Source organism: Chamaea fasciata, unplaced genomic scaffold (genome assembly GCF_029207755.1).
Source record: "Chamaea fasciata isolate MVZ Bird 193981 ecotype frontalis unplaced genomic scaffold, bChaFas1.0.hap1 SCAF_15, whole genome shotgun sequence".
NCBI classification, from domain to species: domain Eukaryota; kingdom Metazoa; phylum Chordata; class Aves; order Passeriformes; family Sylviidae; genus Chamaea; species Chamaea fasciata.
The window spans coordinates 1,668,216-1,693,882 of record NW_027094100.1 but is presented as its reverse complement, the minus strand read 5'-3'; the positions used below and the strand labels follow the sequence as shown (position 1 = coordinate 1,693,882).

Sequence of the window (25,667 nt, the reverse complement as noted above, 5' to 3'; positions counted from 1 at the left end):
AAAGCGGAAGTCAAGACTTTCTTTTGCTTCCAGAAATTTGGGAAGTAATTATTTGGCAAGTATGATACAATCATAGGCGTTGGTACTGCTGTGTGTTTTGCTGCATAAAGGTTTTGCTTCTTGTAGATCTAGGTCTCTTTTAGTCATTTTTTTAACCTTGCCTCTTTGACCAAAGTAGAAACTGCACATCTGCAATCACTGAACCAAATAAAACTGCAAAACTTTAAAACGTCTTTCCAGATCATGGTTTTTGCAGCACCTTGTTCATGCACACTTGTAGACCAAAAGTCTGCAACAGAGTCATATCTTGTCACAGTGTTGTAGCTTTAAGTGACATCTCAAATTCGTTCTCTACGCAGTGAGGAGCATGATTTTTATTGTCTTGTCTAAAACTCATTTCCTGTCTGGGGAAATTCTAAGATAAGACCCAGAAAATCTGTGAGATTGTGGCACTGAAGCTGATGAAAGAGAGGAGGGAAAAACCTACGTTTGCTCTCTGGTTTTGTACTGTTCATTCTACTGGAAGGCACATATTCTATGTCATTAGGTTACTGCAGCACACAGTGATTTAAAATATAATCTTACCCTGCCCTGATCTTTTATGTTCAAGGTCCAGGTGTTAAGTTATAATGAGGATACCAAAACAGTGCTGCTATTCTTTCCTTACTCAGTCCTGTCCTCTGCTTTGAAGGTGTGTGCAGACATTCTAATCATGTTGTCTATATCCTGTGTACAGTCTTCAAGGTGATGCTCAGTATTCTGCATTTTATGAGAAACTGGCTCCTGCTTTTACTCTGCCAGGGGTGTCACCCCTCAAAGTCCCCTCCCGCACCTCAGTTTTGTTTGCTTCTCTAGAAAGAACAAAATAAGTTTAATTTTAAATCAGGTGGTGTGAAACATGTAATGAATGGTGTGTTGATTTTCAGGGGGACAGTAAAAAAATGGAGGATGCTGGTGCTTATTTGGCATTGCCTTCTACACGTCTGCTCACAGAAAACAAAGGAGCAACCTTAGCCAGGAGCTCAAGTATTGTTGGGGGGCTTTCAGTCAGCTCAAGAGATGCATTTTACATTTCAACTCTTGTTTGTTCTACAAAGGTAACTCAGAATGGTATGTACCTTCTAAACAGATGGGAGCGTTAAAAGGAAAACATTTGCACAAACTGATAAATCAGATTTTAAATTTTAACGTCTGCCCATTTACTTTCTGTTAGTGGGCTTGCTGGGTCTCTTGAAGTGGCGCATGAAGCCACAGCTGCTTCAGGAGAACCTGGAAAAACTGAAGCTTGTCGATGGAGAGGAGGTAGTGAAGGTAAATCTTGAGTCATTATTCTGACATTAGTTATTCTTCAGGCCCCTTCGTACACAGTGCAAAGGACATGAGCAAAGCTCTTCGTTAGAGGGACCAAGAAAGCCAACACCTGGACAGGATCCTCCACAGGGCTGGCCAGCTTTCCTTCTACTTTTAATTTCAGACATCTCTGGTATTGGCTGTTTCTGGCTGGGGGATTTCCAAGATTATTACTGGGAGATGAAGACAGTAATGATAAAATATTTTCCACAATCTCTATTCATCTGTTTCCCTTTGTCTGTCTGAACTATCACAAACAGTTCCTACTGCATTCTTTGCAGTTCTTAATATTAATTTACGTGTTGATACTAAATCCAAGAAGTGTTATGTGCCCAAAAAAGCACTTTCTTAACTTAATGAATGTATGAATAAAAATTGTTAGTGTTTTGGAAAATCGCAGATACTATTACCTTTGGGTTTTTAAACATAAACATTAGATGTCTCTGGAGAGAAGGAATGAAAAAAAAGAAGAAGGAGGAGTGGATTTTTTAAACCAAAAATTTGTGTCCCAAATCACTGATGTATTTTCTTTGATTTAGAACATAATTTGAATCAGACCACAGAAGCAGGAAAAGTCTTTTTAATCAACATGTATATGTGAAAATATCAACCCTAATCTGTGTCACTAAGGAACGTAGTTTTAACAAGTTTTGTCCTTTCTATAATATTTTTATCTTTTCCATAAGCTTTGAGTTAAGCGTGTATTATTGATTGCTTATGTGTCTGAGGATGTAGGTTCTTAAAATTAGAGCAACTAGAGCCTAAACCCTTGAAAATGTTTCCCAATTTAAGTGATGCTTCAGTAAAGGTAGTAAAATTCTAACTTGAGGGAGACCAAGTTTACTATCAGAAAATTATCTTGCGAGGTTTTCAAGTCGAATTGGTTATCAGTTTGTCTTTTCGTGTTCTGTAGTTTCTCCAGGATACCTTGGATGCCCTGTTTAACATCATGATGGAACATTCCCACAGCAATGAGTACGACATCCTTGTCTTTGATGCACTGGTAAGAGTCAGCACCAGTGAATTTATTTGTCCAAGTAAAGAACCTTAGAATTTTGAACAAACTATCAAGTTTTTCGCTGCAGAGAATGAAAGTCTCTATAGAACAAAGGAATATTACTCACTGACTGAACATCAAATTTCTTCAAAAACTTGTATAGTAAATTACCGGAAATATTTTTAGAAAGTTAATATTGAAGTTTGCAATGTGGCTCTGGCTAATTGTGTCCCTGTCTGTTCAGATCTATATCATAGGGCTCATTGCAGACCGTAAGTTTCAGCACTTTAACACTGTTTTGGAAGCATATATCCAACAGCACTTTAGTGCAACCTTGGCATACAAGTAAGTTTGTTTTCTCTTCTTTCTCTTTTTCCCTAAACCTCCACCATCACGTGAAAGAAGTAAATCCTGCTTGTGACGTTTCTGATGTAATTTATGCTGACTGTTGTTTTGATGCTGCTGTTTGCTTATCTGCCTCTGAGACACATTTGTTTATGAGTGGAATTAATGAACCCACAGCAAATGATTTGGGGTTAAATGATGCTTTGGCATTTGTTTTCTGTCACCTGGAGTTTGCTGTGTCTGAGTACTTCACCTGTATCCTGTCAAATTTATCAAAAATGCTTTGCAGTAAAACCCTTCTTTTTTACCCCTGGCCTTAAGCTGAAATGCCTCAAGTGAGGACTCGAGGCTCTCCTTAACCCATTTACATAGGTTTCCACATATTTTTTTTTTCACATCAAGAAAAATCAAAAGTGAAAGAATTGTTTGGGAACTGTCAAGTCTTCATATGCATTTTAGTCTGAGGTTGCATCAGGAGGGGTTCAGTGCAGTGAACTAGAATTTCGGCACTTGTTCCCTGCCCTGCTGTAAAATGGAGTTGTAGTATTTGTTACATGGTCACACCAATGGATTGTAGTGATTGTAGTGGACTTCTAGTGGATTTTTATTTATTTATTTCTTTGTTTTCAACTTTTGGAGCTTCCACTTATTGCCTGGATGGGAAGACATGGATTCACAGAAGAGAGTAAAAACTGTGCAGACATGTTACACACCAAATTTAATCCTGGATTCCTACTTTATTTAGAATAGGCTTTTGCAGATGAGGGTACGATAAAATGACTGAATTATGAAGGAGGGTCACATCTTCAGCTGGTGCTGATCTCTGGGATGTGCTTTAAGAGGATAGATGTGAGTTTTTAATCTACCTGATGTCTCGTTCTGGCAGCTTAATGCAGTGGCAGATTGAAGCAGGACTTCAATTTGGAGTATGAATAGTACAGGGAAGACCTGAGCTGGAGGTTTGGAATAGTTGGGGCTATCTTCTAGTGTCTGTGCTGAATCTGCCTTAGTTCTAACTCAACACAAAATGTCACAAAAATCATGCACCAGACCATGACTTTCCTAGAGTTGAAAGGCAGCAATGCAAAATCAGCCCTTTTTCTCACCTCAGTTGAAGTGAGCATTACTGGGCTCAGAAAGCTCAAGCACAAACTCTGTGCTCTCCTTCAGTCCTCCTTCACTCCATAAGTAGTAAGCACGTGCAATTTAATTCTTTATAGTACTGTGAAAGAAGAAAAGGAAGGGTACAGAACCTCTCAGGACAGCCTCATTTGCATAAAATATTTCAAAGACTTACCAAGCTGGGAGTTTCTGGTGACTTAATCGGTGTGGTAGAGGAAAAATAATACTTTTATGATGGTTCCCCACATCATGTGTTTTCTTGGCCTTACTGATGCAATGCACATCACAGAAGATTTACCCTGGTTCCAGAATCATTTATGAAAGAAACAAGTGTGTGTGGCCTAACTCCTAACTAGGAAGGAAATACTGTGTCCCAGGCATATTATAACCATGTTATTCTATGGTCAGTTGGCCAAACTGTCACCTATTCATTCAGTTCCTGTTGAGTCATCCTCACTCCTGGCTTTTAGAGAGCTCTGAGAGGGGCTTTACATGCACTACGCCTACATAGAAGTTGGATAAATACTGTTCCAACTCAGAGAAGCTGTAAAAAGGAGAAAATGGAAGCACACAATGGATGTAATGTCCAGGAGGCTGAGAGGCTGAATGCGCAGTGTTTGGGTCCTGAAGCGTGAGTTCGGCTGGGGATGTGCCTTAGTTACACAGAGAGTTGCTTGTTCAGGGCAGGGGACAGTAGATCTCCATTTTTTTGTAGAGATTTAGGAAAAAAATCCCAACCACCCTTATCTTAGTCCTTATGGCTGCGTTAAGATCAGTATTGCATCATTAGCACTGCTTTAATCAATTAAGATTATTCTAGAACTACAAATGAAGGGACTTACTTTTAGATGAACTTCTCTTTGGTAGCCGGCTGTTGCATTCAGCAAAAAGTTGCTTTTAGACACCGAGTAAGGAAGTGTTTAAATAAAATAAATAATTTGAGCAGATATTGTCGTGTACTGGAATGCTGTAATATTTACATGCTGTTAATTAGAGCATGCAGTGGTGTTTAATCACTCCAGTGGAGGTAGGCAGAAAGAATATTTTGTGTTCCTTTGTGCATGTGTATTACAAACTTCTGTGAAGGTGCTTCCAGAATTGTGTAAAGTCATGCTGCTCTTCTGGGGTTTCAGATTTCTCCCTTGCTTGTGGAGCTAAGAATTTGTTCCTCATTTGTTTATACCAACAGAATTTGTGCAACATAAATCCAGAAATACATGCAGTCTGTTTTCTTTTATGTGCTTGACTAAGCATGAACATACATTTAGAGCTGCCAAAGAAGCTAAAGAAGGTAATTAAAAAATAATAATGAAAATTATTTTTAAAAATGTTCTTAAACTTCAGGAAATTAATGAGTGTTCTGAAGACATACCTGGATACTTCCAGCCGAGGGGAGCAATGTGAACCTATCCTCAGAACTCTGAAAGCACTGGAATATGTTTTCAAGTTCATTGTTAGATCAAGGACATTATTTTCCCAGTAAGTACTCAGATATTGCAATTTAATTATCTGTCTAATATCAGACATAGAAGGAGACCTGAGAAGTAGGAAAAGCTGGTTCTAGAACAGAGCTGTTTTTTTTATTTTCACAGATAAAACATAAAACCCGGCACCTGCTCTAAAATACAGATATTGCTGAGACATGTTTTGTGTTTTTGTAGATCCAAAAATCTGCTTTCTGAATCTCAGTGTAAGTTCCAGAGATGGATTTGGTAACAGCAGCAGGTTTCAAAGGGTGATTATTCTTTGTGTCAGGTGGCTTGGCCTCAGACCAGGGGATGGCCAAACGTCTCAACAGATGGCTGAAGGCTGGAGCCTTGTCCTTGAGAACGCTGTGTCCAGCCCCTCAGACTGGGCACAGAGCAGTGTCATTGCAGCAGCCATGGGCACTGTAACTTTACAGTTTTGGACCTCCTCTTAAGGAATTTGTAGGGAAGACTCAATGGGCTGAATGTGCGGAGCTCCGGCAGACAGAGGTGTAGTATTTACAAGTGGTGTTCAGGTTTAGGGGAAGAAGGGGAGGGGAGAACGAAGGAAATGGCAAGTGGAAGGAGAAAAATTACACACTGGTTACTGTACTCTCCTCATGTCCCACAGACCCATTCCCTGAATTCTTTTCTGCTTCACCTTTCTCCATTTACCCTGAGCTGGTTTCCCCCTACGGCTTGTTCTGATTTCCCTTTGGTCTGTGGCTGAAGGATGGCAGGGGCAGACTCAGACTGTAGGGACAGTGAGCAGTTGGGTGTTGTGTTTGTGGCTGGCATTCACCAGAACAGGAGGGTGCTCTGTTCTAGCTGTCTTATGCTCAGTGGGAGCTCTACTACAATTTCTCTCCGATAGTCCACTGTCTACTAAAAAAAATAATAATAATAATAAAAAAATCCATGTAGATTTATAGTTTCTTTAAATTAAGTTTACTTGCTGGATTATGTTGTTTTGGTTGATGTTGTAGATTCAGAAGGAATTTGCTGCTGTGGATAGTACCTAGGAAATATTATTGCCTCTAGGAACTTGTTATTTATAGATGGATACAGGTAAATAAGGTCTAAAGCTGTATATGGAAGGAGATGGTGCTTAGGAGAACACAATACAGCTTTATCTTATATTTTTATCATAGGTGTCATGGCAGAGGGGTATATTAGAGTTTTGGGGAAGGATGCACTGTGTAGAGGATTGTGGAAAATTTCTTGTCTGGATGAAGGTCAGAAAGCAGAAGGGGTTTGTTTCAAGGAGAACTCTGGTCCTCATTTTAATCCTTCCTGATATCTTGCAGCTAAAATTGTTCATTGGACGATCTGTCATAAAGTAGGTTATTGCAACATGTTGCATATTCAGGTGATTACCTACACATATCTACTTCTACCTAACTAGAGGTCTGAAACTCTAAATTCATTGGACAATTGTTATTATTGTAGGCAGTCTTACATTTCAAATTGAAAGGAAAAGCAAATGACACCGCAATACATAACTTTAAAAAGAGATTTTTCTCTTCTGATGGAGCAGAAGAGGCAGCACTTAGCTCACAGTGTTCTACTCACATTTCAGGATTCTCTTGTCATCTTGGCTTTTTCCTCAGCTTGCTTTTCTTTAACTCTTGGCAGCTGTTTCACAGAGCTAATTTCACATGTCACCAATGTTTTAACTGTTTATGTAGGCAGTATTTAGTACTAAGAGCCTGTATGAACAAAACAGGAGAGATAATCCGGGGGATTCAAACTTTAGGACAGGGAATGGAGAAATAATGGAGTGAGCTCAATTTAAATGCACTTTTAAACTTTTAAATGTCAAATAGAGACTTTTTTCAAAAAGCAGACTGGTTAATGGGGCCAGTAAAAATAGCTCTTGGAAAAAGTGCCAGCGGTAGAAGACAGAAATTTTCATAATTTGTGAAAAATATCCTAGAGCCTCTCAGTTGGGGGCGGGGGGGGGGGGGAGAACAACAACTTTTTTTTTGCCTGTAAGTTACTTTGAAAGTAAAATGATTTCTATAAGCTCCAGTCTGGGAGGTGTCATGCTTTAGAGGCTTTTAAAACAATTGAGAGTGGTTATTGTAGTGTTGAAACTGAAGGATTCCTACATGATACAGTGAACAGCAGTTATCAGCCATTGGGGAAATATCTATGTACATAATATTAGATCAGCTTCTGAAATACATATTTAATGTTAAATCCGTTGCGTTTGGGAGAATGAAACTTTCTGATTCTGGAAGGTAACCTAATGCATCTCCCAACAGATTATATGAAGGCAAAGAACAAACAGAATTTGAAGAATCAATGAGGAGACTCTTTGAATCCATCAACAACCTGATGAAAAGCCAGCATGAAACTGCCATTTTGTTGCAGGTTGGTGTGTGCTTGGAAATCAGCTGGATTTGGTTTTCTCTATGGTTTCTGTACATGGGCTTTTTATTTTTGTTCTTTTTAAATTGAGGAAAAGGCTCTCGGGAAATTCATCCAATGTGTCTCTTTTGTAAGTCGCCTCTATCAGAAGAGCAGGTTGTCTGATAAATTTGGAGCCTAGTTTGAAAAGGTCGAGGACAAGATACACTGACAGAAATTCTGTGAATGTAGTCAGGGAAAGAACCAAGACACAGATGTTGGAATGTTTCAAGCAATCTCATGACATGAAGCCTCCGGTGGGACCTGAATATTTAATTCTTAAGTTTCTCCAGATAATGCTAAGCAGGGAATCCACCATCTTAGTTGGGAAAATAAATTTTATTGTCTCAGTCTTTGGGAGTTGCATTGTTTAAACTGAGAATAGGATCAGGGTTTGCCATTCATGTCATTCTCAGTTATTCCGACACTTCAGAATCTAATGTTTTAAAGAAAACTAGAAAACAAGGGGCTATTAACATCATCAATATAAAATAATTTGCAGTTCTGTATTAAGATGGAAAAACATCAAGATTTCCTGTATAGTAAAAGGTAGAAGTTTTATTAGACTGCTGCAATTTTGATGCCTTCATACATTCTTTATTAAAAAACTCATTGTGTGCATTGGGCTTGAATTTTCCTCTGGTTTTGTGTTTTGATTCCTTTTGATATGACTTAGATTAGAAGTGGATGCCCATGAAAAAGGCTGTGTTGAATAAAACCTCAGATGGCTGATCTTGAGATTTGTATCAGCTGACACTTTGCATGGAGTGTTTAATGTGCAACTGCAAAAGAGCTGAGAAAGTAAATACCAAGTTAATTGTATAATACCATGGTTACAATAATATTCTAATTGCATTTAAAAATCAGTCAGATACTCTATTACTTGATAATTCTGTAGAGGCCTTCCTGGGAATAGTTTATACATTTGAGTGCTGCATCAGAAGTAAGAGAAACTTCTGAAGGAAAAAAAAAAAAGCATCCTTAAAGTAATGCTGAAAGAGTTTATATAATAATGTTTGCTCTTATGGTACTTGTGCTAATTAAGAGAGAGATCTGGGAGGGTTTGATGCTCCTTGGGGAGCATGTGTCACATTACTGCATTCTGCCCAGCCTGACTTCAAATGGGCTGTGTGGGATTGTCCATCTGTGTTTCTGTCTTGGTTTGGAAAGACAGGTGTCTGCCAGGGAAAGCTGGAGCTTCCCTTGGGATAGAGAACGTAAACCCCCTCCCTCCAAATTTTTATCATTTTGAAATTACGGGCTTTCATGCAAAAATATGGAAATAGGAATAACAGTTCTTTGCTAGGGATATTTTTTAAAAAATGTAGTAGTAAAAAACAAGGCAAACAAACGAAGAAAACACTGGCAGAATTAGAACACAACCTGAGACCCTGATGAGCCTGCCCTCTGATGAGCAGGGCAGTTTGTTCTTGAGTGTGACAAGAAGGGCTCATAGAACTCTTCTTCTTCCTTAACCGTTGCTGGGTGTGCAAGGGGCAGTGGTGCCTCTGGAAGGCCCCTGGGAGTGTCCCAGAACGGGTTGTAGTGCCAGTGGCACCGTGACATTGCATGGACTGAGGAGTGTGACTGTGCCCACCCTCACTTCCATATTTCCATGTTTGATGCCAGTTCCTAGTGTTGGACCTGTTTAACATGTACAGTATCTTGGCTGATGTTCCTCAGAAACAGCAGAACCTTGGAAACAGAGCTGAGCATCGCTGAGAAAGACTAAAGGAAAGAAATCTACGCTAATTTTAAAGAGCACGTTATTGTGTTTCATAAACAGCCTAGTTATTAAACAGTTATGCTTTTGATCAACACCATATTGAAAATCAAAATTTTTGATTTCTAATGAGTGCCATCAGTTGTGCAAAGTGAGTCCTATTTATTCATAACCCTGAAGTACTAGTGGGCTTTTGGGTCCCTAAATCTGCATAAGGTACTTAAGGTTTTCTTTTTTAGCAGGAACCTTTTATGGCAGATGTGAAATACTGGATTATATCATATCTTTGCTCTTGTTCCAAACAGTAATGGCTCACACAGCTGTGTCTCTGAGAGAAGCCTACAAAGAGATTGCTTTACATACAGTAAATAAAACCTACTGTATTAATGTTCTAAAACTCTGATAGGAGAGCCATGGAATGAGCAGTGTCCAGCTGTAGTTTAGTGCTGGCTGCTGGAAATAAGTTTAACGGGGGCAAAAAAATATAAAATTAACACTTCCTCCCACCGCATCATGAACTCCCCAGGCAGCCACAGCTCTCACAAGGGACAGTATTTCTGTGCCTGTTTGGAGGAGACTTCACTGCTGATACTTGAGACTCCTGCTCTGGTGGGTGGATGCAGGCCAGAAAAAAAGAGATGATTTCTGCTGAGAGGGAGGAGAAAGTAGTAGAACGAAATTCATAAATCTGCCTCTGCCTGAATCCAACACTGATTTCCCTTGGGGGATTTGAGATGACAATGATGGATGTTGTAGTAGTACAAATTAACTTTGCAGAGTAAGGGACAGGTGGTTATTCAGGGATTCTACAGACACACGGGACTCCATGGATGTCACAGTTTGTGTACCCAGAGAGGGAAGTTCAGAGAGTCTATTGGAAAAATACAGGAATAATCAGCGTATTAAAACTGTCTTAAATCTGTCACACTTGGAATTATCATTGATAAGTGGAACATAGATTGGTAGGATCAATTGAATGTGTTCAAGTAGATTATGGTCTGAAGATATCAGAGAGGAAAGTTTTAGGAGCCCTGAAGAAAGTTAAAGTAATTGGGTTTCTCAGGATATTGAAACTTGAACTAGTTTGCAGAGCCTTTGAATGTGAATTTTTAACTCTTATTTCATCCTTGGTTGTCCAAATGCCTATTGGGTTTAACTGTAGATGATTTAAAGAATTATTTTGAAACCTGAAGTTTTTTGGTCTCAGCTATTTTTTTTTTTTTAATTTGGAACTCAGTATTTTAGCCAGTAGTAATTTCCCAGTCATTTTTACTGATAGAATCATACTTGTGTTGAAAATTAATTCACTCAGGAAAGGATTTTTTATAAAATTATGTGTTATATGGAACAGCCTCATCTGTGCCAGAAGCACTTTATTGTTTCCATTTAACTTTATCTACTAAGTGAAATCTTACTTCCGGATCTGTTAAATGCTGTATACGTTTAGAAAAAGTTAAAAAATGTCTTTTCAGTCTTTGTTCAAAGCTGACTGATGTGGATTGAGGCTTTCACTTACTGTGGTGCCTGAGCTTTGGGAGGGCAGATATCTGGTTCTGTTTTGTACTACTGTTCATATAAGCTTTGAACAGCTGAAGACTGAATTATTAATTTCTTGTTGGCAAACTGGAAATGTACATATTAATCCACAGTAGCCTTTAAAAACAAACAACTTCTGGAGTTGGTCAAGCTCTCTCTTTTGTTTAAAGATGCAGACAGAATGCTTCCCAACTTCAGCCTTGCATGAAGTAATTAAACTCCAGTTAGGATTGTATTTTCAATCTCCCTACTGTGCTCGTGTTTAAGAGCAAGCATGGGAGCTGCAGAGTGGCCTGGGTGCAGGTTTTGGCATGGTGCTTTGTAAGGCTGGCCCTTGGAGTGGAGCTTGGGATGGTTTTAATTTCACCACTACAGAATCAATGTGCAGCTGTAGGGTAAGGATTCCTGCTTTTGAGAGGTTTTTTACAGATTGCTCTTGTAATAATTTAAAACAATTAGTTCAGAACTTACACTTTCTTTACGGTGGTAGGGCTTTCTAGGCACTAAACTTTTTTAATTTCTTTTGGAAGGGATGATATCACAACTTTGTTGCATTCAGTTGCTGGTGACTTCTGTAGATTTTAGAAAGATTTTTTTTTTTCATTAAGTTTGTACTTCTGGAGGAGAGAATCCTTGAAATCTTGAAGCCTGGAAATCAGTTTCCAGAAACTGCAAAGAGTTTGGTGAAGGGGGTCTTGGGGGTGAGGGGCAATAGGGGAGGTAACAGTACCTTCTATCCTTTGTCTGAGCACTCAGGTCAAAAGATGTCATTTTTTCTGGATGTGTTTTGAGTCTGTTTAAATCACCCTCTATTTCTGGGGAATAAAATTGAATGAATGATTTTTAAATTTCAGATTATATGTTTTTTAGATCCTCCTATTCTTGACTTCTGACTTGTAGTCTAGGAGTGTGCCCTTTCATTGACCAGCTTGTGCTCTCAACCTTAATTTACAAATCAAGCCCCTGCTCCTTTTCCAACTGTTCTGTTCCCCAGCTGACACACCACGTTTGACCTCCAGATGGTCCTGTCTGCTGCAAATGTCAGCTCTCCCCAGCTTGCTCCTAGGCACTGATTTGAGAAAGCACAACTCCCTGCGCTGTGTGTGCTTTCAGAAACCTTACGTGACACGTTCTCAAGGTCATTGAAACAGCAAAAAGAAATTGTCTGTGGCACTGAAAAATATGAAAAAATGATGGAATATGAAGCTGCTGCCTTTCTCTCATTCTTCCCCATGAAATTTTGACCCAAGCTGCTGTAGCAGCAGATTCTTAGGACTTAATGCCTCTCTGTACAGTTTTCTTATGAGAGATTAAGCCTAGAAAGGCACTGATAGTGATGCTTTGCTTGTGGTGCACAAAGGGGGATGGCACAGTAACTTCTTAAAGTTGCCTTGATGGCAAGCAAAATTAGATTAAGAAACAGAGCACCAGTGATTTCTTCGAATGTACTTTTCATCCCATGGGTACTCGAATTTCATGAATATGTATACATGAATACTGCAAAAAGAGGGCAGCTAAAAATAAGCTTGGTCAGGAGTAAAGGTTAAAATAAATTTAACTGTACATTGTATATGTAAGAAATAATTTTCTGCAGTGCTGTGGGTTTATCTGTATCCTGCTTAAAAAACTAATCTCTTAAGGTTTGAAGAATGCAGAACATCTTGTACTGCTGACTAGGAGATTTTTATGACTTCATTAAGGACAGTGCTCAATTGTGTCCATAGTGCATCATTTGAAGCAATTATTGCAAATGAAACTTGGGAGTCTAAAATAGTGCAGGGGATATGCTCATTATTGTACTTCAGCTGGAGCCGTGGATCTGCAGAGAGGCTGCAGCTCTATCCTTCCCACTTCCCTGCTGTGCAAGCGTAGAACAGGGAGATGTGAAAGTCAGACAGCACAATAGTCCAGGTGTCAGTGGAGTACTGCTTGAAATATTTAGTGGCTACTGGTGGCTCTATTTTTTATCAAACATCTTTCCCAGTACCTGTGAATTGCTGTAGAATGAAATTCAGATGCTGCTGTGCAGTCTCTTCATCTGTTGCTTGAAAAGCGAGGAGCAGCAGCAGCAGCAGCACGTGTCTGAGTGAAAGCTGGAGGCAATTTCCAGCCCAACACAGGTGTTTGTATGGGTGCTGTAAATAGCCCAGGGACATCCCAAGATCAGTAGAAGGTAAAATCTCTTTGCTGAAGTTGCAGCAGCTTTAAAACAGTCCTTTGACCTTTCTCGGTTTCTGTGTGAGTGTGGGATGAGATCTGCAGGAGAATGACTTTATCTGAAGGTGTCATAAGCCAGTAGAGAACCTCTTTGAAATAGTGTATTCACTCGTGCTGCAGACTAAGCTCTTTTTCAATCAAGACATAATTAGTTTTTTGTTTTGTTTTGTTTTGTTTTTAATCGGCTACTGCAGTGAAAGCTCATACAAATAAAATTATAGCTTTATTGTGTTTAAAAGGTCTAAAAGAGAGCCAAAGAAAGCTGTGCCCTGATTGTCTTCATTCTAAGCCCCCCACTTTCAAGAACGAGACAGTTTTTAACAAGGAGCTTGCTGTGTACAGGTAAAAGAAATACTGAATCTAGATAGGCTTCTATCAGATAGATCAGTAATGGAAAACTTCACATCACTGTAATTTCGTTTTTAGCAAAATGTTAGTAGAAATTTATACCCTAGAGCGGCACAGTGAAGTACTGCAAGTTAGTTTTTATGCAGATTAGCCTGAAGTGTTAGTGGTGATTTTGAGCCTGAAATTGCCTGCTGAAGTTTTCTTGTCCATGTAAGAATAGTAACTTTTCTCTTAGCCTTGTCAGGGTAAGGTTTGATTATCCCACTGTGTTGTCAAAACATACCTCAGGAATTGATAAGAGATAAACCATGCCACAGCTTGGCTGCAGATGGTTGGTTTGGGACATGACGCCCCTTTTCATCTCTTCTAGAAAGGGTGGCACGGGGTGGGCGGGTGACTGCTCCCCTGACTTCTGCCTCCTGCATGGCACATGTCTGGGATGGAATTGATACAGCTTCTCCTTTCATCAGTGTTTGGTTTACTTATTTACATCATAATGACACTTTTAGTGGTCTGCGAGGAGATAATTTACAAAGCCTGGACCCTTTCACCGGTTGGCAGAGTCAGATCCACTTGGAGCCGTGGTGGTGAAGTTCCTCTGCATATCCTCAGAACACGCAACTCTGTGATGAAATTTGTTCAGATGTGATGTAAAATTTCAGTCTGGGGAAAGAAGCCCGAATTTATCAGTTTGTTTTGTGTGTGTGTGTGTCTCAGTGGTGTGCTCTGTACTGTTCATGGACATGTATAAACACACAGGATTAACGTGATCTGTCGGTCAATGCAGGTTGCTGCCTTGAAGTACATACCATCAGTTCTTCACGACGTTGAAATGGTTTTTGATGCCAAGTTACTGAGGTAAGTCACTCTTGAACATTTCCCAGCTGTCAGCAATTAATTCTTGTAGATCAGTTTAAGTCCACAAAGCTACACCAGTTCCTACTGATGAAGACAGTGGTGGGTCCCTGGATACGTTTGTCACTGCTCTCTTGTCAATATTCATGATATATAAATAAATGCAAGTCTTAAAAAGTGATAAATGTTTAGAAATGTGTGATCTTTTCCTCTTTGTCCTTATTAACACCTGATGATTTCGTCTATATGGTATTTATGACATTTTTCCTTTTCATGCAGCCAACTACTATACGAATTTTACACTTGCATTCCACCAGTGAAACTACAGAAGCAGAAAGTGCAGTCCATGAGGGAAATTGTACGCAGCAACCTTTTTAAAAAACAAGGTAAATACAAAATGCCTCTAAGGCTTCAGATAAATGTGTGAAAATTTTCAGGGGCTTACATCTTGTGCAATTCACGTTTGAAATGGAGTGAAACAAGTACTGAACGAGTGTGAATGCCAGAAGCCTGAGCTCTGGAGGGGATTCATCTCTTTCCACAGGGTGGCAAGAGCTGTGCAAAGTGTGATTGCAGGCCTAGAGCAAGAAACAGGTGGGGCTCAGAGGAACAGTTTTGTGTGGTTTTTTAATGTTCAAGAGGTTAGGTGGGTGAGCTATATATCCTCTCAACCTATTTTAAGGTCTATAATGGAATAGGAACATGAAGTGAAACCCTGTGAACACAGATGTTATATAAGGCCTCTGCCTGGGAAGAGGACAAAAAAAAATCTCATTGTGCTGTGGTACACTCAGCTGCAATGCAGCATTTCCACTAACAGGAATTATGATGCTTCTCAACCTCTATCAGAACTTGGTGTCTTTCTCAACTCTCAGGAGCGTTAAGGATACTGAAATGCCTTTATCACCATTGTGCTCAGTTCGCCTTCATATTATCCCAGGAAGTGAATTTTTGCTGGAGGAATCCTATCAGATAGCCAAGTTCTACATGATTAGTTTCACCTCAGTGTCAAGTGTTCCGACTCCTCTCTTGCGGATGGGATGGCTGCTTCTCTCTCTCACCTTTTTGCTCTGTAGATAACCTTCAGGACCTGAAAGGCACATGGATACTCAGATGAGTTCCAGGTTCTGACAACTTAGAGATTATGATTCCAGGAACTTGACAGTACAACAGTGGGTTGCAAGTAGTGCTGTGTGTGAGAAGACTGAGAGAGGATTGCTTTGCTCACCTCATTCTGAGTTGCCAGGAGAGCGATGCAGATCCTAACTAGCCAGGAGAGATAAAAATTACACTTTATTTTCAGACCTGTGTTGTATTCCATTGAGACTGAATTGTATGTTGTAAGCTTTAACAATAACTAGCTGTGTCTGTGTTTTAAGACCACTGTCAATTTCCTGGAAAAAGAAGTCAAGAAAATACTGTTGGTGGTTTTATTGTTTAGATTAAATTAAGTAATATTTTCGTCTATTTTTCTGTTAATAGTTTCATGGTCAACAGCTGTGATTTTTTAAAAATATGTGTAGGTTCACATTTGCCTTGAGTTGATGAAACACAAGTAGCTGCAGCGTAGGTATCTCCAGACACTGATCCAAATTATTAAGAGCAGATCCTAATTAATTTTCAAACAGTTCTAGTCCTGCATTCCCAGTTTGCTCTGGTAGTTGACTGTGTTTCTGTTTTACAAGCAGAGTCAGGTCCATCATTGCAGTATGAGCTGCCTTTACTGCCGCTGCTTCTAAAATCAGGAGTGCCAGACTTAGTTTTATCTGTGGTGCTTGTGGTGAGCAGAATTTAGACCAGAAGGGGAAATATCCTCTCACAAGAGTGAAAGACTCTTGGGTATAAATAAGGCACTCTCCTGAACTCTTGATCTTGCTGGAGTTCAGACAGCTACCCTGTGTTCAGTACTGACAAATTAGGTGTATGCTATAAACTTCTTTTTTATCCAATAGTTTTTCTTTAAAGAAGCTTGTCTCAGTGAAGTACAATTGTTATTGGTTCATAGATCGGGGTGATGGTCAGGACAGCAGATCCCAGGCTTATGTAACAAGAATAAACTCTAATAAAGATTCAGAAGGAAAACAGTTGAGCACACAATAACTGTGTGCTTCACAGTTCTATTCACTAGTGTACATCCTACAGCTCCTTTCTTCCATCCTCTGTGCGTTCCAGAAGAGAAAAGAGCGGGTTTTGGATTCTCAAGAAGCTTTCATTATAGTCTGCATAGTGTGGAGCTTGTTTCCTGTGTTTAACAGGCCTCTCCTTTAGCTGAGGTCTGTTAATGCAAAATACTCCGCAAAGCTTTTACTACTTGCAGATAAATAATAATAATAATAGATTGCTGGCTGCTCGTAAATGCAGCTTGTCTGGTGTCTTGAAATAAATAGCTGGTCTATCATGGGATATGTCTATCTCAGGATGCATTGTGAATTCTAAAAAGAGGACATGGTTTCTGCTGCTGCGTTTTTTAGATAATCATGCAGAAGAAATTTTTCCAGGAGGATTTCTAATTCAGGGAACCTTTTATAAAACCAATAAATGGTGGGTTTTGCATAGTGCTGACCAGATAATTAATACATTTTCATTTTTCCCCGACAGGTAGTGGATTCGTTTAGTCTTAAATTTGTAGATGAAAAATATATATTGCCCAAAAGCTCCCCTCTATTTTTGCTAACATCAGACACCTGACAGCAGAACTAAGTAGCTGAGAGCATGAAGGCATCACACCACACTTGATTCATTTGCCAGCCCTGCTTTTTCACCTACATCTGGTGTATCTGGGTGTTGTGACCAAACCTGCGCTGTAACTGGCAGTAAAAGTGTGTCCACTACATCAGATGTAAAAACTGGCTGCTTGCTCATGTGCTTGTGGGGATTACATGTGCAAGATCTACCTGAAAATGGTTTTACTGTGATACCTAATATAGTAATACTTGGTATGTAATTATATAATTATACTTAGCTATGCTCTTTTTAGAGGAGTCTGGAGGAATGGATTGATTATTTTTTCAAGTCTGAGTTTAAAAACAAGAGAAGTCCTCTGAAGAAGCACTTCCCCAAAACAGAGAAAACAAGTCGCTGTCATTTTAAAATAAAACTAAAACGTACCCTGCTTGTTTCAGCTTAGGCATGACATTTTGTTTTAAGAATATCATGACTAATGTTACAATAGTACTAAAAAGAGAATATTTTTGCTAACTAGAAAATATTCCTTTACACATTTTGCGTGTCAGTAGCAAATCATCCTTTTAATTTTTACAGGGTGTTTTTTTTTTATCTAAATGATATTTTTTGATTATTTACATTTATGTTTTGTTCTCAACCTTAACGTTGTAATTATCTTTGGGGGAGAAGTCCACATCATGTTTAAATGCAGGCACTGAAGGATGTGAAAAGACCAATACACAATCAAGTATCTGTATTATCATATAATATATAATGTAGTATTATTACATTATTATTAGATAAATTATTGTTTAATATTATAGTGGTATGAAAACATTTCTGTACTGTGCTGTTGTAATACTGTGCGCGGTAAATAGAAAACAAATCTTTTAATTTACATCGCTGTGGCTTAAAATAGAAAATTCTAAAGGCGCTTTTTTTTTTGCTCTACATTAAATACAATCGATTTTACAATTAATTGGGTAGAGAACCAAGTGTGTGCAGGGTGTAGATGCTGCCTGATTCATTACTGCACTCAATGAGCTGGAAGGTCATTTACAAGAATGGAAGCACATGTAAGCTATCTCAGAATAGGATGCAGCATGATAATTAAGGTGAGATTGCCAACAGTATCATTAACTAAAGTTCACATTTGTCTAGAACAGGTAGTATTTTTTCTGCCATGAATATGGAATATCTTTAGCTACACTGCTAATTACAGCCAAGTCTATTATTTTGCGGATGTTTCAGATTATCCATTTTTCCTCCAGACTTTAGTCTCTTTCCAGGTAGTTCATTGCAGTTGTTCAATTAATTTACATCCATTCCCAGAGGTATTATCTTTATAATTCAACTGGATTGCATATCTGGCATTTCTATTCTTTGACCCATTGAGATTCACAGCATTTTCTAAAGAAGCAGCCTTGTGAAAGCACGGAAAAATATTTCGGAAAAAAAATTTTTTAAGCAAGTGAAATTTTTCTTTATTGAATAAGTCACACATGAACCTGAAGTTGGAAACCTTGAGGGTAAACTGAATTTATTGCAGTGTATTCCCAGGCATCCAAAATCTCCACCGTAGACTCGTGGAGTGCTTTCATCAGACAGGAAATGGTCCCGTGCACCTCTGCTGTAATTGATCTTCAAAGGCCTTGCAGCACTAAAGCACTTTTAGAAGCCTTTAAATTACGTTGCCACTTTTTTGGAGAGGCATTGATTTCTTGTTCCCGCTCTGTAACTATAACACAGCTTGGAGAGCTCATGGGGGTGCAGGTATTTGAGGGGCTGGGTGGAGAATGATGGATGCCTTCCACTGCTCGGGCACTTTCACCGTAGCATTTAGGAATGTTCTAACAGCGTGTGTGAGCAGACTTTTATGCAGTTTTGTCTTTAAAAAATTATTAAGTCCTTTTTGGTCAGAGGACAAGAAATCTGCTTGATTTCTGACACTTGGCTTTTATGTTATTTGATATTTTATTATTTTAAATGTCAGAGTGAAAGACACGGTTGCCTTGTCTCATATAAACACCTCTAATGGGATTTTAGAGTCTCTTTTATGATGTAAGAAACTGTCTCCTGTCATATCTGTCACTCTGTTTAGTAGGATGTAATGGATTATTCTCTCCCTGCTGTGAAAAAGTTTTCTTAGTATTGCTTAATTTCTGTGTAAAACTACTTTTCAGGAGTTACTGTTTCATTTGTTTCTTTTTCGGGAACTTATTGCCAAAATTCCCCCACCATCCTTCTGTTTCTGAGAAAATAACAAATTAAGATATAGCTGTTCATAAATCACAGGGAATTTTATTGTAATTAGTGTTGCTGAGTTTATTATATTTGGAGCTAGATGCTTATTCTAAGCTAGGCCTGGAATATTTACCGACATTATTTACTGAAACCTGGAAGGGAGTAGCCTTGAGAGGACTGGTTTTTATTGGTGTGAAATGAGTATAAAGTGCTTCAACACATGATGAAACGTGCATGTTTTGATAGCGATGCTTCGGACATTGTGTTGCCTGGTGGTCCAGCCCTGGTGAGGGGTTTGTGCTGCAGCAGAACTCAGAGATCACCCCAAAGAGCAGGAGCTCTAAGTAGGGCACAGATGGTCACTGGCAGGGTGGGAATGGAGCTGGTGTCTGGGCTGGAAACGCAGGCTCTGTGCTCACTGGGGCTCCAGACACGGTGCTGCATGTTCAGCATATGCAAACCACTTGCTGATTTTGGAAGAACAGCAGCAAGAGACATATGTTAGCACCAGGGGTTAATTTGCCAGATGCCAGAAGAAATGCTGAGACTCTAGCAATTTTTTTTTCCCCTCACTGAAGAACTCTTTCTATTCTATTACCGTTTAAACAAGAGAAGAACTTGCACACACCCATAATCACACTGATTTCCTAACACTCGTGTACATTACTGAGTGTAACATTACCTGTTTCGTTTCACAAATAGAATATTGTTGCTAGATTGTGTTGATATAGTGTATTGTTTTTACCTCCAGGATTAAGAAAAAAAGCAGAAGGAGGAGAAATTTCTGATTAAGCATCTTTCAGTTTAATTGTTTTGGTCAGGATTAAGTTACAGATACTGATTTTTATTATTATGATCTTACAATCTGGTTCCTATTGACAAAAGTTCCTAAGCTAAGTTTTTGGGGTTTTGTGGGGGTTTTCTGTGATTTTTTTTTTCCCCCTTCCCTGTATTCAACACAACTTCTCAACATTTTAAAAATACTTGCAGATTGTCAATGCGTGTGACTCTGCTGTTTTTAGCTGCTGGGAAAAAATTGAAATTAGTCACTGTTCATATATTCCTTTGAAAAGGTTCTGTATAGGAACCCAGACTACCCTGTAGATTCAGTCTTGAATTTTGTGTTAGCTTTTTCATTTATTGGGGGGTTTTCAGGGGTACATCACCTCTAAAACATCACTTCAAGTAATGTATTTCAAATATTCATTTTTTGCCAGTTCTATTGCTGCAATGTTTTGATATAGATGAGTGTGGCATAAACATATCTGTAGGTATTTATCTGCATACATTTGTGATGAGCACATGTAGATTAAAGCCTTTACTTGTGTTCGTGGGCAAGCAGGAGACATGCTTGACATTGCAACTGATACCTGTTTGTTAGACTTGACCCATTATGGCATTTTCCTAGTTACATTTTTAAAAAATCTTGTTATGTGGAGTGAAATCAAGTTAGATGGACCAGTTTTAACAATGAACTTATAAATGTATATGTAAAATGTGGTTTGCGATTACTTCAGATAGAAAAGAGAGATCAAAAATGTACGAAAGCAGTTGATAGTGACAGATATTGGGTGCCGGTAAAATGAAATGAGGAAGCATGAGAATTGGAATTCGTCAAAATTCACAGAGTCATGGATGGCCTGGGTTTGAAGGGGCCTTAAAGATCTAAATCTGCCAGAGAGGATGTGCTGACAGGGCTGCGCTGCAGACTGGCGGACGGCACTGGCTGCCAGCTGGAAAAGGCACCAAGCGCTGGAAATGCTGTCATGGCTAGAGCGGGGTTGTGTTGGAAGTTCTGCCTGCCCGGGCATTACCCAGCCCCTCAGAAGGGGAGATGAACACACACCTGGGAGCTGGGAGGCGGAGGCTCGTGCAGCCTCCCCTGGGGTCAGTGGTGTGCTGGGGCTGTGGGTGCTGCACCTGCTCTGTGTCCCGCCTCACCTGCTGGCACTGAGCTGCCAGCAGCTGCCTCACAGCATTCCTGGGCTTCTCCTTCCTTCATGTTCCTCTTAGAGTCCAGGAGACAAGGAGAATTTGCATCTTGCAGTGCTGTCGCAATCCGTAAGTGACCTGCGGTGCCTTCCTTTCTGCGGCTCTTATCCAAGCTGTGAAATTCTAATTTAGATTTAACAATGAATGGAAAACAGACCGTTTTAAAATTACCTAGGAGCGTCCCGGAAAAGCAGAGGGTTAAATTGCAAATAACAAAGAGGGAAGACTTTTAACAGGAAGATTGCTGGAGTTGTGAGCAGATGTCCTTTGTGAAGAAGCATAATGCTTTAATTGAGCACTGGCTGCCATCCGAAGTCTCACCTCATTGAAAGAATGTTGCTCACTGGCTTTATTTTTAAGGCTTTGTTCTAAATCTGTGCTCAGATGACACCTATGTCCTTATTAAATTGGCATGCCAGTTTTAAAGTGGGCATGAAGCCATCCTAACAGATGGATATGACTACAGGCGTGCCAGGGAATCAAGAGTAGTGTCTCCTAAGGGAGACAAAAGTGGTGTTAAATCTTTATTACCATTTTGGCTGCACAGATGAGGCAGTCAGGGATGAAACTCATCAGTGATTTTTGCTGAAGGAGACCCAAATGTCTTTTTTAATGCCATGATTGCATTAATGACTTAAGAGTTTGAATTTCATTTTCCTGGTACGTAAGAAATCATTAGGTATCTTCCAAAGGGAATAAGGTGAATCGAAGGGTTAAAAAAACCCAACCAAACCCCAAAGAGAAAACAAATAACTGCTTATTCTTGGACGACAATGAATCTACCTGTCTCTGTTCAGGAAGGTGCTGCCAGGGAACATCTCCAAGAAGTGTGTTGGAATTTGGGATTGATGAATACGCATAATACTAAATCTTTTGACAGACCTTGATGAAGAAAATGCAAGATGCTCAAACAGTATGTTCATGTTTTATGTGTTCAAATAAAGTTTGGGGCTGCTACAATAAAAACAGTCAGAACAGTTGAGCTTTTTCATGCTTTTGAACATTGAAGAAGAATAGATGTCGTTGGCAATGTTCTTACATTTTTTATCAAGCAGAAAAGAAAGCAGCTGGTATTTAAATCGGCATCGACCCCCTCCATATCTCTCCCTCGTCTGTCTTGAGCTTTCTTGGGGCATGGAAGGAGGTGTGAGAATGTGAATTGCTTCATCACAGGCTTAGAGATTTGTTTAGGTTGGAAAAGACCCTTAAGAACGAGTCCAACTGTAAACCTAACCCTGCCAAGTCTGCCACTAAACCATGTCCCTGCGTCCAGACATCTTTGAAATCTCCCCAGGGATGGTGATTCCATCAGTGCCCCGGGCAGCTGTGCCAGGACTGGACAAGCCCTGAGACTGTTTCTACTTCTCTCTTGCTACTTGAGAGAGCAGCATCCTCCCTGCACTCTCCTCTCAGGGCGTCGTAGAGGAAGGAGGTCCCTCCTGAGCCTTCTCTTCTCCGGGCTAAACACATCTGCGGCCGTGCTGAGGGGGCATCCAGTGGCGAGTCTAAAACATCACCTGCAACACAAAGTTTTACTTTAGCTGTTTTTTCAATTCCAGTCTTCTGCAATTTTCTCAATTTTTTTTCTCCTTTTCCCAGGCCAGTGAATCGCTGACGTTCAAACAAGAACTTGGCTCATTTTCCTTACGTAGCTTGTGCAATGATACCTTAGTATTATAATCAGAACTTCATATACTGGTTCAATAAACTTTTCCTTGTCCCAAGATAGTGCGAGGATTTCATATTTTATGGAATGTTCTAGTGAAATAGTTTTAGCTGGTTATCACAAAGAAACAACTACAGGTTTATGTTTGCTTTAGTCTACCTGCAGGCTTAGGCCGAGATCAGGCCCCCTTGCTACAAATACCAATCTTCTTCAGTTGCTTTGATTGTATGTGCTTTTCACAAGAGCTTGGAAATTCATCCTCATATGGGATGATTTTAACTGGTTGGGGCCTTCTAAAACCTAATTAACTTTCCCTTTTCTTCTCTTTATGAATAATGTTCTAGAAGTGCATTGCAAAATTAACTAGTGCATCACAAAATGAAGTAATTCTCCTGTATAATCAACAAGCTGAGTTCATCTTGCAGCCAGTTAAAAATATAGACAAAAAGCATTAATATTATCCAAACCAGTTAACACCAAAAAAAGAGAATATTCTTACTAAAATCTATTGGGGTTTTTTTTCATATTAGTATCAATGGCAAGTTTGATTTTTTTTATAAAGGAAATAATATAGCTAAGAATAGTTAAACATCTTTGAATTTCCATGTAGCTTGGCACTTCAACATTGTTCACACCTGAAAGTGCCCTGTAAATAATGGATCAGCTGCGTATGTTAAGTCCTTTTAAGAGATTCTGTATGTATCAAGTATGGATCCAATCTTAATTTATATTGCCAAGTACAACTGGGATTACTGAAGCTTGCAGAGTAATTAGCTCTAAAAACTGGAGGAAACCAATTGCACCTTCTGCCTTAGCTGTTCTCTCAGCACAATAAGAAAATTTGGTCTAGGCAAGAATCCCTGTTTCTCCATGTGGGAAAAAGTATGGGATGGGTCGATATGGAAGACAAATTATGCCAAAGTCTGGGTTCTTTCACCAAAACACACCTGTGTGGTTTTTAAACGAGTTATAGACAGCAGCAGGCATTTTGCATTCCGGTAGGAGGCTTTAAGTGACCACTGAAGGCTGGTGCGGAGAAGTTTTAAATTCAATATAGTTCACTTCCACTCCTCTTTAAGGTGTCTGGTGCAACTTGTTAGTTGTATCTTGTCTCTGCTTTCTGATTCTTGATCAGATGCACATCACTGGCATGTGAAGTCAAATGTAATTTGGTGATTAATGTAGCCATAACACCTACCTTGAATCCTAGGGCTTTATTTTCTATATGCGGACAAATTAAAAATATACTTTCTCTAGAAGGCAGGATTCGTCTTGACCAATGACTCTGCTCAGTTTAGTCTCTTACTTTGCTTTTGAAATAAAGCTCATTAGGTGTAGGTTTTATTATCCAGCTGCTCCCGGTAACTTTGAAAGCCGCCCCAAAGGAATTTTTGTATTTGGTAACTGTCAGACAGTTCAAAGGGACCATCTAATAGCTTAAAATTTAGCTGCATATTATTTTGAAGGAGTGAGAGCGATAAGTATGTTTATCCTGGCAGATGTGAAACTGGAATGTGCAAAGAACCTTCCATCTTCTTTGTGAGAGCTGAAAAGTGGCTGAGATGCCACGTAATGTGATGTGACTTTGAACTTTGCTGCTCTGGACAGCCTGTTAGCAGAGCACTCCCTCCTGATGCTTTTTGAAGTGGAAGTGTTTTCAAGGCATCATTTTCAAGTACGATAGTTGTGGGGAAAGAGGTGCCAGCTGGATTTCTCACATGCTGTTGATTTGGAATCTCTATTTCTCCGTGTCATCGCAGATGAGTTAAAATTGAATGTGTTTGTCTAAATACGTTCATCTTCAGGTTGTATTAGTTGTAGCTGTTACCGTGTCTGTTGTAGATTGCTAGAGTAAGTTATGAATCCTTATTCAAAGTGTGATTTATACAGGGCAGGTTGAGAGCAGAGCTTGTGGCACAAAGTGCTGCCATGGGTAGAGCTCTGCTGTAACTGCAGACAGGGAGGGAGAGGGATGCATGCGAGTTTTCCTGCCAAGGGTTTGCTTGGTGTATGGGATCCACAATGCTGTAGAGAAATGCGGGGTTTAGCTGGTGCTGAATCATCCCTTCAGCAGATCCTGCACACAGTCAGACAATCTGGAAAGGAACACAGGGATGGAGCAGAGTGGAGACTAGAAAAGAGAAATTTTACTATATGTGTATTTCCATACAGGTTAAATATATATGAAACAGATTTTATGCCTCGCTACAGATGCCGGGCCAGTGGTAGGGAATAAAAAGACAAGAAATGGGTTTCTCCTATCTGTCTTTAGAGTAATGAGTTTGATATCATCTCTTCTGATATAGGACCCCTTGATGATTGAGTCCATGGTTAAAAAAATGACAAGCCCTAAAAATGTCATTATTTATGTACACAGGCATACATATAACTTTGTTCCTAACTTTCTGACTTTGGAAATGAAGTCTCATTTTCCAGAGATCCAGGATCTCCTGCATGTTTCCTGCTGTGTTGTGGCACCTACCTGCTATCCTTGTCTTCTCTGTTTGGTTCCTGAGGGTTACAAGCTGGTCATTTGCCACACTAGCGCTGATTAGCAGTTTTGGCAATCAATGATCATAGAATAGTGGAAGAATACTTGGAAGGAGTCTGGGAATGGGTCCAATCCAACCTCCAGCTCAGCATGAGGTCAGCTCCGAGGTCAGACCAGGTTGTTCCAGGACAGAGACTGTGCAGCCTGTTCGTTCTGCTGCTTGGCTGTCCCTGTGAAGA

The 25,667-nt window shown here is 39.6% G+C and overlaps 1 protein-coding gene across 2 annotated transcripts in view; it reads left to right on the top strand.

Moving 5' to 3' along the window:
- DOCK2 (dedicator of cytokinesis 2) overlaps window positions 1-25,667 on the top strand; it is a 157,252-nt gene that overhangs the window by 25,588 nt on the left and 105,997 nt on the right. For both annotated transcript variants that reach the window (XR_010723196.1, XM_066197618.1), the window contains exons 18-25: window positions 927-1,110; window positions 1,214-1,311; window positions 2,264-2,353; window positions 2,592-2,692; window positions 5,159-5,293; window positions 7,548-7,656; window positions 14,304-14,374; window positions 14,651-14,757. Coding sequence is in view for 1 of the 2 variants with exons in the window: in XM_066197618.1 (XP_066053715.1) it covers window positions 927-1,110; window positions 1,214-1,311; window positions 2,264-2,353; window positions 2,592-2,692; window positions 5,159-5,293; window positions 7,548-7,656; window positions 14,304-14,374; window positions 14,651-14,757 (895 nt within the window). In the remaining variant the exon portion in view is untranslated. The remainder of the gene's footprint in view (window positions 1-926; window positions 1,111-1,213; window positions 1,312-2,263; window positions 2,354-2,591; window positions 2,693-5,158; window positions 5,294-7,547; window positions 7,657-14,303; window positions 14,375-14,650; window positions 14,758-25,667) is intronic.